The 13,493-nt window shown below is 55.0% G+C and overlaps 1 protein-coding gene across 1 annotated transcript in view; it reads left to right on the plus strand.

Moving 5' to 3' along the window:
* Positions 1-235: 235 nt before the first annotated feature.
* Positions 236-13,493, plus strand: part of KAZN (kazrin, periplakin interacting protein) — a 1,024,745-nt gene continuing 1,011,487 nt past the window's right edge. Inside the window, exon 1 of the mRNA XM_079142965.1 lies at positions 236-998. Coding sequence (XP_078999091.1) covers positions 878-998 — 121 coding nt within the window. The 5' untranslated portion in view covers positions 236-877. The remainder of the gene's footprint in view (positions 999-13,493) is intronic.

Consider the following 13,493-nt stretch of genomic DNA (forward strand, 5'->3'; position numbering starts at 1 on the left):
TATTGCCAACAGCCTGGTCTCCTGTGCCTGGCACTTCTTGGCTGTGGGCATGAAGAGGTTACAGCAGCCCTGGAGCCTGCTGGGCTGAGTTAGCACTTCCCTCTGCATCCAGGATCTCTCCAAGTAACAGCCCTTTTGCATCATGGAGAAGGGGTGGCGGCGCGGGCTGGGGGGCCCGCCGCAGTAGGTCGCAGCAGGGGCTTCCCCTGCCTGCGATGGCCCCCCACTGCCGGACGCGGAGCGGGTGGCGGGAGGCGGAGGCATCGGAGAGCGAAGGATGAACCAGGGACACCCGGCGGCCGAGCTGCAGAGCGCCACAGCTGCGCGCGCCTCTCGCGCTCGCCCCAGGCTGCGGCTGCCGCCCCGGGTGCGCTGGCCTCGGGCCGCGGTGCTGGCGCGGGGACCCAGGAGCCCAGGACCCGCGCGGCGGGGGAGCGGGGCGGCGCCGGCGAGGCCGCCTCCCCCGGGAGCCCGAGCAGGAGCCGCGGCGGAGCCTGGGCAGCGCTCTGCCGGCAGCGGGCGCCGGATCCAGCCTGTGCGGCCGGCTTGGAGCGGCGGCCCCCAGGAGGGCTGTGCTTCTTCCGCGGTCACCAGGGAGGCAGACCCAAGTGCCAGTCACCCTTCCGCGGCAGAAGGACCGAAGTCCTGGTGGGGGAAACTTAGATTTCTCATCGCGCGCCTGCAGCCCCGCAGGGTTTCAGCCCTCTCCTGACTGACGTGCGCAAAACTGCCAGGCAAGGGCGGCCGGAGGCAGAAGCCTATAAACTTTGGGGGCGGGGACATTTTCTTGGAGGTGACAAGTAGCCTCAGATCTACAGCTCCTGGGCCGGTGACGAAGCCCTCTGCTCAGATACTCTCAGGGTCTGGACCCTGCCACATGACCAACACCAAAGACCCCCAAAGAGCCATGGAGCCCACGCTGGCGACATCCAGTTCTGCCCCAGGGCCTGTCACCTTCTCCCACGTCTTTGGTCAGCAGTGCCAGCTCATGGAAGCAGGTAGGAAGCCTCTGGGGGGATGTGCCCAGGGAGTGGGGCCGGACCCTCCTCGCCGAAGTCTGTGCCTGTCTGCCGTCTGCCTCTTCTTCCTGATGTAATGTGGGGCAGGAGAATTAACTGGCTAGGGACACGCCAGCCTGGCGTTTGTTGCTTTAAATGGTCAAGTTTTTAGGGCTGACTGAGGCCGGATGTGCCACTTGGGCGTGATGAGCCAGGGTTGTCTGTTTTCTCTGTGGCTAGCTGGAGGATGGGGGAAGGTGCTCAGGAGGGACCTGATGACGTGCTGCCTGTGGCCATCTTTGGGGGGCAGGTGCCAGACCTGGACTAGTCTCTGTCCACCTGCCTCTCTCTGTCCCTGGGCTAGGGCCATGCCTTGCTGGCTGCTTTGGAGGAACTTAGATGCTCATGATAGCATGCGCCAGAGCAGCCTGCTCAGCCCTCGACTCCGCCGGGGCTCCCTCAGCCTTTGCCCAGGGCTTCCTCTTCTGAGTGGCTCACACTTAATTTGGTAAGGGAAAGTTGACATGGGCTGTAGCGTTAACGCATGCCAGCCATCTTGCCAGGAGGTGCATTAGGTCAAGGCGGCCAGGGGGACGGACTGGCCTGGAGGTCGTGCGTGATGCTTGATCCCTGCTTCCGACTCTGGGAGTCACAGAAGGACTAGAATCCTCATTTTCTGGCTTGTTCAGAGCTCATTCCTGGGGGGAGAAGGGCCTTCGCTCCTTCAGGGGGTTCCTGGGTGTTAAAGTGTTAACCTTGCCTTTTGCCTGGGTCTCAGGAAGGTGCTGAGAAGAACACCGTATCAGGAGTCTGGGGTCTGAGCTGTGTGGGTACTTTCACTGGTGGTTGTGATCTTGGAAATCACAGACCCTACCCCTTTCCCTGGGGTATCTGTCTCCAGCTGCAAAACAAGAAAATAGGACGTGAGTTGTCTGGTGCATCCGGGCCTTAGTATTTGTGTACTCAGAGAAGCACAGCTCAGTGGAGAGGTCAAACTTGATCTGGTTTCTAAGACTGACATAGGCAGCTCATGGAAATGGGGCTCAGAGCTGGGTTGCCTGGCTTAAAGTTCCAGCTTCACTTATTAGAAGCTGTGTGACCTCAGGCAAGTTACTCAACCTCTCTGTACCTCATTTTCCTCATCTGTAGAATGAGGATGCTAGGCACTACATAGGGCCGTTGCCATGGTTAAATAAGTTTACATGTGGAAAGCATCCTTCCTTGGGCCAGTCAAGGTATCTGAGCATAGCTGCTTTGGGAAGAGAAGACAGAAGCATTGAATGCCCCCACCTCTGCACCCCAGCCAGATTCTAGTTTGTCCAGCAGGGTGAGGATCTCCAACTCCATCCATCTACGGAATCATTGTCTCTGGAGTGGCCCAGGTTCGCCAGCTTCCCTCAGGAGGAGGGCTCGGGGGCTTTCCTGAACCAGCTTCTCCGAGCTTGCCTGCTGCGAGGTTACCGGAGGGAGGCAGGTTGGGTTTCTAATGTGCCTCTCCTGTGGCTTTGTTCTCTCTTTTGGAGGCTCCCAGGCCTGAATCAGGCCATGAAATCCTCTGTCTCCTTTTTAAAAACTATGTCAAGAGAGCAGTGAAACACAACAGTGATGATGCCCAGTGGTCTCGGGGGAGAACATTCCCCTGAAGCAGTGCAAACAGGAATAATTAACCCTGAAGTTGAAAGCTCACTCACTCAGGAGGCGGAGGGGACGGGGAGCAAGCACTGGCGTGTCTCAGCACCATGTGTAGTCGTTGGTGTCGGCAATGAGATCTCAGCTGTATGTGCCAACCATCTGCAGGCTCCTGGGCTGACGGTGGGTTAACCAGCTCTGTTCCCAGCGAGGGGCAGAGATGGTCCTGCGAATCCACAGGTGCCCACTGCGTTCTGCAGAGGCGGGGCTGGCCCTTACTCTAGGGGTCAACCCCTGGAGCCCAGGTCCTTGGTGATGACTTGGGTTTGTCTCTTACATCCATGAGTCTCTCATGTCTTAGGGGAAGAAGCTGAGTCTGGAGAATGGATCTGTAAGGATGTGCTAAATGGGGTAGGGGAGGAGCGGGAGGAGCAGCAAGGGGCCTACAATTTAGGGATCAGGGGTTGATTCTTAGCAGCAAGGGTGACATGGGGTGAGCATGAGCCCCATAAAGCTCTGCCCAACTGGCAGCAGTTGGAGCATCAAGATCCTTGGGGCCGTGGGGAGGTTGTCTAGGCCTTTCTCATTCTGTCCCAGCCCTGCTGTGGCCCCCCTGGTCAGCTCTCTAGACTTCAAATCCCTAGATAGGGCTTGGAAAACCAGAGCCCCAGGATCCACTCTGGCCCCCCACTTATTGTGTTAATAAAGTTTTATTGGCACACAGCCATGCCCATTCAGGTACATTTTGTCCACTGAGACCTTTGTGCTGCATTGAGAGTCAAGCAGTTGTGTAGACTGTGCTGTTGAAAACATTTTTTATCTGGCTCTTTGCAGAAAAATTTTTGCCAATCCCACCCTAGACCAGCGTGCATGGCACAGATTGGGGCAGAGAGAACCTGTGGGACAGGTACAAGGGCGAGAGCTTGGCTTCCATGGATGCTTCCTTGTGCACCTTCGATGCTACGTAGTGCCCTGGTTTTCTATATCCTTGGCTGCCACCCGCCTCCGCAGCACCTCACATAGGTACAGAAGTTGCTTCAGGAAGTGTCAGGAAAGTCCTAACAAGCATAGGCATGTGCCCAGTCCTGTGGTCCCTGAGCTAGGCAAGAGCTCCTTGGTCTCCTCTTCTGCGGGATGGCTGGGCGTGCTTCCTAGTTAACGGGCTTGTTTATTTGTTTGTTTATTGGTACCGGGGATTGAACCTTGGGCATTTTACCACTGAGTGACTTCCCCAGTCACTTTTTATTTATTTGGAGGTAGGGTCTCATTAAGTGACTGAGACTGGCCTCGAAATTGTGATCCTCCTACCTTGGCCTCCAGAGTCACTGGGATTACAGGCGTGTGTCTTTGTGCCCAGCTCCACCTGAGGTTTTGAGGTTGGCAGAGTTAGGATTTGCGCCCCCGTCCTCCAACCCCAAAACTGCAACCCCAAAACTGCTCCAAGGCCTCCCGGCGGGGTTTTCAGAGCTGTCCTGTCTTGCTCGAGGTTGTGGAGGACGGAGCGGCATTCCGGACCTTCTGGGGCCTCCTGTGCGGCTGCTCCCTGGGCCTCTCTGTGGCCCTTCATCCCGCTCCTGAAGGCGAGGCCTGCGAAGGTGCTAGCATCTTCTGTTTCTGACCTAACCAACATTTCCTCTCTTTTCTTCTGTCCCCTATCACAGCCCCAGTGGCAGGTGGCACCTGGCGGGGAGGGAGTGACCGGTGGAGGATGCCAGGCTCAGCCTTCCTCCTCAGGGGGAGCGGAAGGCCACGCGCCCATGGCCGTCATTGCCGCTCTGGTTTCTGGCCGTTTCCAGCATCTTCCTGAGGATGTGGGGGACTGGGGGACTCCGGGGCACGGCACAGACTCGGCCAGTGGCTCTTGACCCCGGGGTAGCTGAGTCCCCCTTCTCTGCTCTTCCTTGGTTCCCCAGCGTCTCAGCGGCCTCCGTCTGAGCGTCTGCGTTGCGGCGTCTCTGCGGAGGGCTCTTGGCGCATCCCGGGGCCTTGGCCTCGCGGGCCAGGCTCTGGCTTGCGGAGCTGCCCATGTCACTTGAGTTGACTTGGAACCTGTCTCATTTGGACAGCAGGCGTTCTGCAGGGTTCCTTTGCTTGACCGGAATGTAAAGTCATTCTGTCCGTGTGTCCTGCTGACGCTGCAGGATTCCAGGCCCAGCTCAAGGGGGAGGGTAGGAGAGAGGCAAAGTCGGAAGGGGACAGGACGTTGGCATCTGGGCTGCTAGCTGCTGGGTTGCAGCTCAAAGCCACCTGCCAGATCCCCGTTTGTACGATCAGTTAGGATTGTCCCTGGCCCTGGACAAACTCAACACGGGCAAGCCCTGCCTGCCTGCCTGTCCCGTCTGTCAGCTTGGTACCTGGAGCCGGGTCTGGCCTTCTTTAGACTTTCTTATCTCGCTCCTTCTGAGTTCCTTCCCTGCTGTTGACACAATGCCGGGCCTTCTGAACAAAGGACCCGTGTGCGTCTGGAGACCACTTGCCAGATTTACAACCTAGAGGCGAAGGATCTAGCGTCTTGGGCGTCTGCTGTGAGCTGAGCACATTGTGTGCTTTGCAAAAGTTAAACAGATGAAGAGGAGCAAGAAAAGGGGGAGCACATTTCCTGCCTCTCCATCCCTGGAGGTGGCAGCCTGGTTTTAGGGTTTCCCTGGAGATCCCCCAAGAGCTGGCGAACGCGACCTGCTTTCGGCCGGCTGTTTCTCCAGGCGGAACACTGATGTGAGGTTCCAGAGAGACTTTGGTGGCGAGCTGCTGCGCTCACAGATGCTTTTTCCAGGGTGGTCATGTGCTAAGCACCTTACACGCTGCTGCCTTTCTTCCTTGCTCTATTGCAAAGGCAAGTGAAGCCTGGCCCACTGTACAGACGAGGAAACCAAGGCCCACAACGGGAGGCCGGGCTGAGCTACCTCGTGAGCGGCGAGCAGGCTTCAAGTTCCAGCCACCTCGGTCTGAAGCTCCTGCTTCCAGACTCGCCTCCAAAAATCCTTCTCCAGGAATCCCAGTTGAACATCTGGGCCAGCAAATGCGCAGGTGCCAGATGCAGGCGGGGCTGCTGCGGCGGGGCCCCGTCAGTGTCTCAGCCCGCCGCGCAGGTGTGAGCTCTGCTCTTCCGCACCTCCTGCCTTAGACCCGAGCGTCCCGAGGTCCAGAGCTGCGGTCTCGGTCATCTCGGGTCCTCCGAGCCTCACCTGGCACCAGCGCCTACCGTTTGCATCGGCAGGATGGCCCCGTGTCTGTCTTAAAGGAAACCGTGACCCTTGCAGGGGACGCTGTCATCCTTCTGGGGAGCTGTTAGCGCAGTCAAGTGGCGCTAGGGGACCGGGCGAAGCAGTGTGTGGCCGCACCCGTGCTTTCTCAAGACCAATCCCCTTTACGGCTCCCCAGTCAGCTTGAGGGAGCCAGAGTGGGGGACAGCTTGTCTCAACAGTCCCCTGGGTGATGGAATCGAGCGCTCTTAACTCCAGGCCTTAAAGGAAAAGGGGCGTATGCGAGGCCCAGCGGGCAGAGTAATGGGCACCAGTCGCTCGCTCCTCCCTGTCTGGTCTCCCACCCTCTGTCCCAGGGTGGGGAATTGGCCCCATTGGGCTGCATGCAGCTGGCGATGCACGCGTGGTCAGTGATGCCCATTGGTTCACAGCCTGACCTCGGGACGTTCCCACCAGTGGTGCTGTGTGGGGGGAAAGCAGCAGGGCCGCACTGGGTCCTGACAGCGTTGGACTAAGCACCGTGTGCAGGAGCCCGGTTGGAGGCAGGGGTCTGGCCATGTGTCCTTACCTCATGGGCCGGGGTATTTCTCCACAGACCACCTTGTGGAGGCAGGGCTGTGTTGTTAGTGTGGAGTTAAGAGCTGCATGGCTTGAGTTTGAGTCCCTATTCTGCCATTCACTAGCTGTGTGACCTTAGGCAAGCACCTTGACTTCTCTGTGCCATGGTTTCCTCATCCTTAAGATGGGAATATCAGTTCACTACCTCATTCACTTTAAGCGAGCCTGACAATGACTTATGTGTAAAGTGTGTGTCACGTGCCAGCTCAGAACACGTTATATATGAACAAAGTCACTATTACCATTTCGTATTTGTGCACTTGCTCTATTTGGTTCAATGAGACAGTTTAGAGACACAGGGAATTAAGACCTTCCCCCTGGGCAAGTCTTTCTGAGCAGTAAAAAGTTGGCACTTTTTCCCCTTGGACAATCATTGTGGTTTAAAAAAAAAATAAAATCCAACATTCATTCTTTCCTTGACCCCCACGGGGCCAGGAATCAACAGAGTTATGAGAATAAATTTCCACCCACTCATCACCAAAAGAATGTTTAAGGAAGGGTCCTGTGGACCCCGTTTGCCCGGGGAGCCCCGGTCTGTGCTCTCTTGCTGGTGAAACTGGCAGGTTTTGGGATCATTCTCAAGCGGGTCCTGGTTTCCTATTAAGTTAGATGGTCTCCTTAATAAGAGGCAGCTGGGTAAATAAAATTCAAATATTACTTACACAAAACTCGGAGCAGCTGCCCCTGGAGGAAGTGATTTGAGGTTAAAAAGTCAGTCAACGGAAGAAGCGAATACTGGGTCTGAAAGGGGCCAGTGAGGCCAGGCTGTGGGGGCTGCTCTCGGTGACACCCTGCGATGGCTGATGTGGCCGCGTCCTCACTGTCTCTAACCTGGAGCCCCGATTCCCTGCTGAGACCTCCCAGTGTGGGATGTGCAGTGTCAAGTAGAAGGTCTGAAATTCTACAGGGTCCCGCTGTGGCCGCCGTGTCCTGCAGTCTCCGGTGCGCGCCCTCAGTTCCGTGGGACAGGTGCCACCTGCTTCCAGCGGCAGCGACATCCCCGCCTCGCGTTCTTACTCCTCCTCTGCGGGTGGGGCACCCCACCACCGGGCACACGCCCGAGTTCTTCTTCACGCGCGGTGGGGCCTGGCACCTCCATGGTCTGCGGCATCGTGGTAACCGGGCTCCCCTGAGCCGCCCGTGTTCTGTCCTGGGTCATGGCAGGGCTGGGGTGTAGGAACCAATAATCAGACGGTCCTGAGGCTCCAGGGCGCCCCATCTTCACCTCGAGGTCACACCAGTCCAGAATGGCAGGTGGGCTCCGCCGTGAAATGAGCCTTTGAAGGGTGAGCCCTCAAGCAGCCCTGGGTGGCCAGCCACAGAGCCACTCCCTGCCCTCAAGGGCAGAGCGGGGGTGGACTTGGGGAGGTAACAGTGGGCACTGCGGAGAAGGAAGGAAAATGGCCCCAGGTAGGAGAATGAGGAGACCCAAGTTACCTGGGTTCTCTCCTGGAAAGTTCTGGGATCTGCTGACTGGTGGGTGTCCCAGTTGCAGCTGGCCTCCATGACCAACCCCCACAGGACCTTGAAGGTGCCTTCTCTCCAGCACCTGGGTGGGATGTGCTCAGCCTCCCCACGTGGTCTTGCGCCTGGACGTGGTCGGTCCATCAGCTCAGCCTCATCTGCTGCTCTTGCTCAGTTCAACATGTTTGCCTTAGGCAGGTTCTAAGAACTGCGGACTCCATTCTCCTCCGTTCCCAGACTCCGTTCTCCTCTGTTCCCAGACTCCATTCTCCTCTGTTCCCCAGCCATCTCCACAGAACCCTTTAAACTCAGGGCAAAGCTTTCAGCCAGACAAGCTCCTGCCACCTCTTTCCAGATGAAGAGGAGGGGCTGCAGGTTCAGCAGAAGCTGGGGGGACACACCTCGGGTGATCCCCGGAGGTGGCTGGTGGGTGTAAGGCTTGGCCCTGCTGGCATTCACTGTGGAGGGTGAGGCTGTCCGAGCTGACCCCGGTCTGTCTGTGTGACGCCGGCCGAGGGGTGACGGTGACAACATTGCTGTGAGATGCTGTGGAGATGCACTGGGCCCCCCTCTCCCAGGAGGGCCACGCAGGCCTCAGTGAACCGGCCCTTCCTGCTTTTAGTCCAGTCTTAGTTTTTATGGTAGTTTTATTAGCATGTCTTTCCTTTGGACCAATTCAGAGCTCGTTTCTTTTTCTGAGCTTGTAGGGAATAAGCAAGATGAAACCAAAATGGAGCCTGGGCTTGGATCTGCCAGGCAGGCACGTCTTCTTTGGGCCTTTATGTCTGCATCCTGCCGAGTGCCTGTGTGGACCTTGTGCACTAACCCCAGGGCCAGCATGGCTGGGAGACCCCAAAGGGAGGTTCACTCCAATGGGCACCCATCTGAGGACAAAGCACAGTTATGATGGCGGCCGGACTGCCAAGCTGGACTCCTGAAACTTGAACTTTTCTCTTTGAACTCCTTGAAGCTGTTATTAGTCACGGATAGTGTTATGGTTCGGATACGAGGTGTCTCCCGAAAGCTCATGCGTGAGGCATGCGGGAATGTTCAGAGGTGGAATGATTAGAGGATAAGAGCTGGGACTGAATGAGCGGATTAATCCATCAATGGATTAATAATCTGGATGGATTGAGTGGATTAATCCATCGATGGATTAATAATCTGGATGGATTGAGTGGATTGATCCATCGATGGATTAATAATCTGGATGGATTGAGTGGACTGATCCATCGATGGATTAATAATCTGGATGGATTCTTGGGTGGTAACTGCAGGCAGGTGGGGCGTGGCTGGAGGAAGTGCCCTGGGGGTCATGTGATTCCTGGCTCCTCGCGCTCAAGCTGTCTGCCGCCTGCCTGCGGTGGACTGAGCAGCTCTTCTCCACCATGTCCTTCTGCCGTGATGCCCTCTCACCTTTGGACCGGGGCAGTGGATCGGCCAGCATGACCCGAACCTCTGAACCACGAGCCAAGTGTCCTCCTCTGAAGTCGCTCTGGCCAGATCTTCAAGCTGGAGGAGATAGCGAGACAGGTTAGGAATACTTGGAGACAGCAGGAAGGGGGTTTCCATCTCGGCGGATCCAGGGGACCCCAGAGGTGACATGGGAGGCGGTAGACGGCTGCTCTTGGGCGGAAACTTGAAGGAATTTTTCGAGCGTCTCTGGGAGGGAAGTGCTCCTGGGTCCTTGGGAAGACCCAATGTCTTGGCCTTGGGACTGTGAGAAGGGAATCTGAAAAGATTTTCATGGTGGGTCCCTCTGAGTCTCCAAGTGACCAAAGATTCAGTCTGTGTGGAGACGGGCAAGATTGACAACTAGATTCAAACTTTCAATGGAGCCGTTGTCAAGAGGCTGAGTAGAGGCAGGCACTGCTGGACTAGGCGGAGGAGCAGAGGGTGGGGAGGAGCCCTGGGGTGCTGGAGGCCATCATGGCCTTTGCAGCACAGAGGGCCGTACGGACGGGTGAAAGAGCAGAATTTCAGGAAGAAATAGGGGCAGTGGGGTGGGGCATGACCAGACTGAGTGCTGGATCTAGGACCAGGCCAGGTTCGCTGAGACGGTCACAGATGGCCGGGACAAGCTGCCATGGAGGCCAGGAGGAGCCTCCACCGTGACTGCCTGGAGGGATCGCCCACTGTTTTGGTTTTGTGCTGTCCATTGTCATTGACTGAGAGCAGCCGGGCGTAGATTCCTAAGTTGAGGCTCTTTCCCAACATTCGGGGTCTGCTGTTCCTCTGACTTCCAGCTTCCATGGTTGATGGCCTCGGCTGATCTTGGAATCGGCGCTCGCAAGCCCTCGGCTCTGTCTGTGAATTTGCTTTACGGTCTTCGTGCTGGAAGTTCTGTGGTTTCCCTGTGATGGGTCCAGGAGCGGGTCGAATTTTATTAATACTGTCTGGGCTCTGAACATCTCAGGTCTGAGGATCGGTGTCTCAGTCCTGAAAAACGTTCAGCCAATTATTTCTTTTCTTAATTGGTGCATATTAATTATACAGAATAACAGGTTTCCTGTGACTGCTTAGACACGCACGTGACATGATAGGATCGACTCCAGCTACTTCTTTGAACACGGCTTCTCTGCCATTCTCTCTACTCTTTCCTTCTAGAAATTCCTTTGTGATCTGCATTGGGCTTCTCTATCTGAACTCTTTCATATTTCCCATCTTTGCCTCTTGACTGTGTTGTGTATAATGACTTAAAACTCTATCTTCTGGTTCAGTAATTTTCTTTCTGGCTGTATCTAGTCTTTAGTCAAACTTGGGCAATCCATTTTTTCATTTAATGTCTTATTGTAACCTTTAGATGTTCTGTGTGAGTCGTTTTTAAATCTTCCAGGCATTATTTTATTTTTAAAATCTTAAGTAATCTATTGTCTGTGGTCTCTGCTGCTTTTCATTTTCTCTTTAGCCTTTTAAAACCATATTTATCTGATACAAGAACTTTATAGTCCATTTCTGGTGTTTATAGGCATACTTCTGTTTTTTCTTTGACTTGTGTCCAGGCTAACTATTGCTTTGTGTGCATTTTGAGTTTAAATTTTGAGTTCATGTTTTTGGATTTTATCTTGAAATGTCACGAGTGTAAGCAAAGTTAATTTCAGGGGTGGGAATTCCCTTAAACTCCCAGGTGGTATAAATTTGAACTCAAACCCATTTGAGGGTGGGTGAGGGGTCATGAGTTATTCAAGAAGGTTCCTCCTCCTCCTCAATCCAGCACTTAGACTGAGACAGACAAGCCTCCTTATTTCTTTTTGCTGTGTGTGTGATGTCATCCAAGTCCTGTCTGTTGGTGATGGTGCAGCCCTCTAAGATCACTGGCTGTGTGTGTGTGTGTGTGTGTGTGTGTGTGTGTGTGTGTAGTTTTACAGTCCTGACTCCTCCATCGCAGCAAACCTAAGGCCTTGTTACCTCTCTGTGTGGCCAGCATCAGTTTACAAGATCAGCAAACGCCTCTGAGCCAGGTCCCAGCGTGTTAGGGTGCGCTGTCACCTGGCTTTCGGTTTCCCTCTTTTTTGCTTGTTTTGGGTGTGCATTAGTTTCCGTGGCTGCTATAACAAGTTTTTACAACTTTGGTGGCTTAAAACAACAGACGCTCATTCTCCCATGACTCTGGAGGCCAGAGGTCTGAAAGCAAGGTGGCAGCCTCAGCCCCTCATGCTCTAGGGGAGAGTCTGTTCCTTGCCTCTTCCAGCCTTGAGTGACAGCTGGCATGCCTTGGCTTGTGGCCCAATCTTCTCGGCCCCACGGTCGCTTTGCTCCTCCTCTTCTGTGTGTATGACTTCTCGTATCCCTCTTTGGTCTCTCTTTTAAGGACTCTTAAAGTAGCAGTAGGTCCCACCCAGACTGTCCAGGAGTAGCTCATCACTAGATCCTTAATCTCATCTGCATAGACGCCAACTTTTCTGAGTAGGGATCAGGATGCACCTATCTTTAGAAGGTTCCTTTCTCAGCTGGTCATCATGGAGTTCTCTTAGGCAGAGAGCTCAGTTTGGTATTTGTGAGGATGCCCATGATATTTCTAAAGGTTTTACAGTATTTTTTATTTTTCACTGAGACTACCATGTTCCCTGGAAAAGAAACAGAGAGAATCTCAAGGCTGGAGAGAGACATCACAGCCCATTGGGATGGGCTGCTTCTCAGAGGGCTGGAGTCTGGAGGTGTTGAGACATGGGTGCTAGCTTGTGCCAGGGAGTGACACTTCTGAATTACTGTGGGACACAAGGGCTGGACCTCGCTTGCTAACTGGACACTGCTGTGGGGAAGGGTGGGCGAGCCTGAGCTCCTCTGGCCCACCTCTCCCATTTTTCCATTGCTTCTGCTGTTCCCAGTCCTGTCTCTTGGCTTCTCTGTGTGTGTGATTGACCCTGGTTTCTGCTCCCACTTGACCATGGCCTCTTCCATTTGGACAGCTAGGAGCAGACCTATTGTCCCCTTTTCTCCAGATACTGGACAGACATTCCCCCGAGAGTCTCTTGGGGTCAGTCTGTGCCAAGTGGGTATCACGAACACCTGAGCAGAGCCAGGTCCAGGGCTGATCACTGTTGCAGAGCAGACCTGTACAGCCACAGGAGTCCCGGCCACAGGAAGGAGCCACGTGCATTCCTGGGAATCCTGTCCCCTTGCAAATCTGGACTGTTGGGGCCGGTCAGGCAAACTGACCCAAGCACCGTTGCACTTCTGTGTTTCTTTGGAAACTAAGACTGAACAACATGTAAGAAGACCACTGCAGAAACGCCCGGTGTCCTCGGTAAGGTGTGCAGTGGTCATCCCTGGCTGCTCAGCTCCTTTGACCTCCACAGGGAGGGTGGCTCCCTGTGGGTGGCTTTTGTCCACGCCTCTCCTGACGTGGCGTCTCTGTCCTCAGTCAGTGACTGGAACCTTGATGGCGGGTGTTTTCATAGCTGGAGTTCCCTGAGAGGCCACCTCCACCGGGAAGGGGACGTTTCTGGAACTCCAGGGGGCCCCCTCTGGGCTCAGAGTCCCACTGGAGGCCAAAAGTCTTCTCTTCTACTAGTCTTAGAGATCGGTTGGTGCTGTCTCTCCACGGTGAGGGGTTGCTTCTGGGGAAGACCCAGGAGCTGAGGCAGGAGTCTGGCCTAACGTCCTGAGGCTGCCGAGCCAGCTGGGACTGCCAGAGAAGGACTCCTGTCTAGGGCCGGAAATGATGGACGGAGGGGCGGGACCTAGGACAAGGCCTTCTGAGGGGTGTGGATCAGTGTACAAAGGGGCGTCTTGCAGTGACCAAGCCCCTTACCCAGGAGACACTAAAGGTACCACTCCCAGGAGCCATTGATGCGATTTCCTGCCCAAACAGGCCTTTTACCAGCAAATCAAACTTCTGCTGTCTTTACAGTTTCAAAATGTTTTCTGGGATGTTCCAGCCTGAATCAGGCTGGATGCTGGCAAAAGCCTGGTTTCCCTGGGAGAAGTTTCTGCATGGGTTAGAGAACAACCTCTCTAACTGGAACATTTTAATGACTTGGGTGGTGGTTTTACTGCTTAGACCGGGTGAGATTGTGAGACTGTGCTGTTCACAGGGAAAAGGAGAACGTGCTCATTCCAGACTAGAGTTGCTTCCCTT

This window comes from Sciurus vulgaris, assembly GCF_902686455.1.
Source record: "Sciurus vulgaris genome assembly, chromosome: 1".
Lineage (NCBI taxonomy): Eukaryota > Metazoa > Chordata > Mammalia > Rodentia > Sciuridae > Sciurus > Sciurus vulgaris.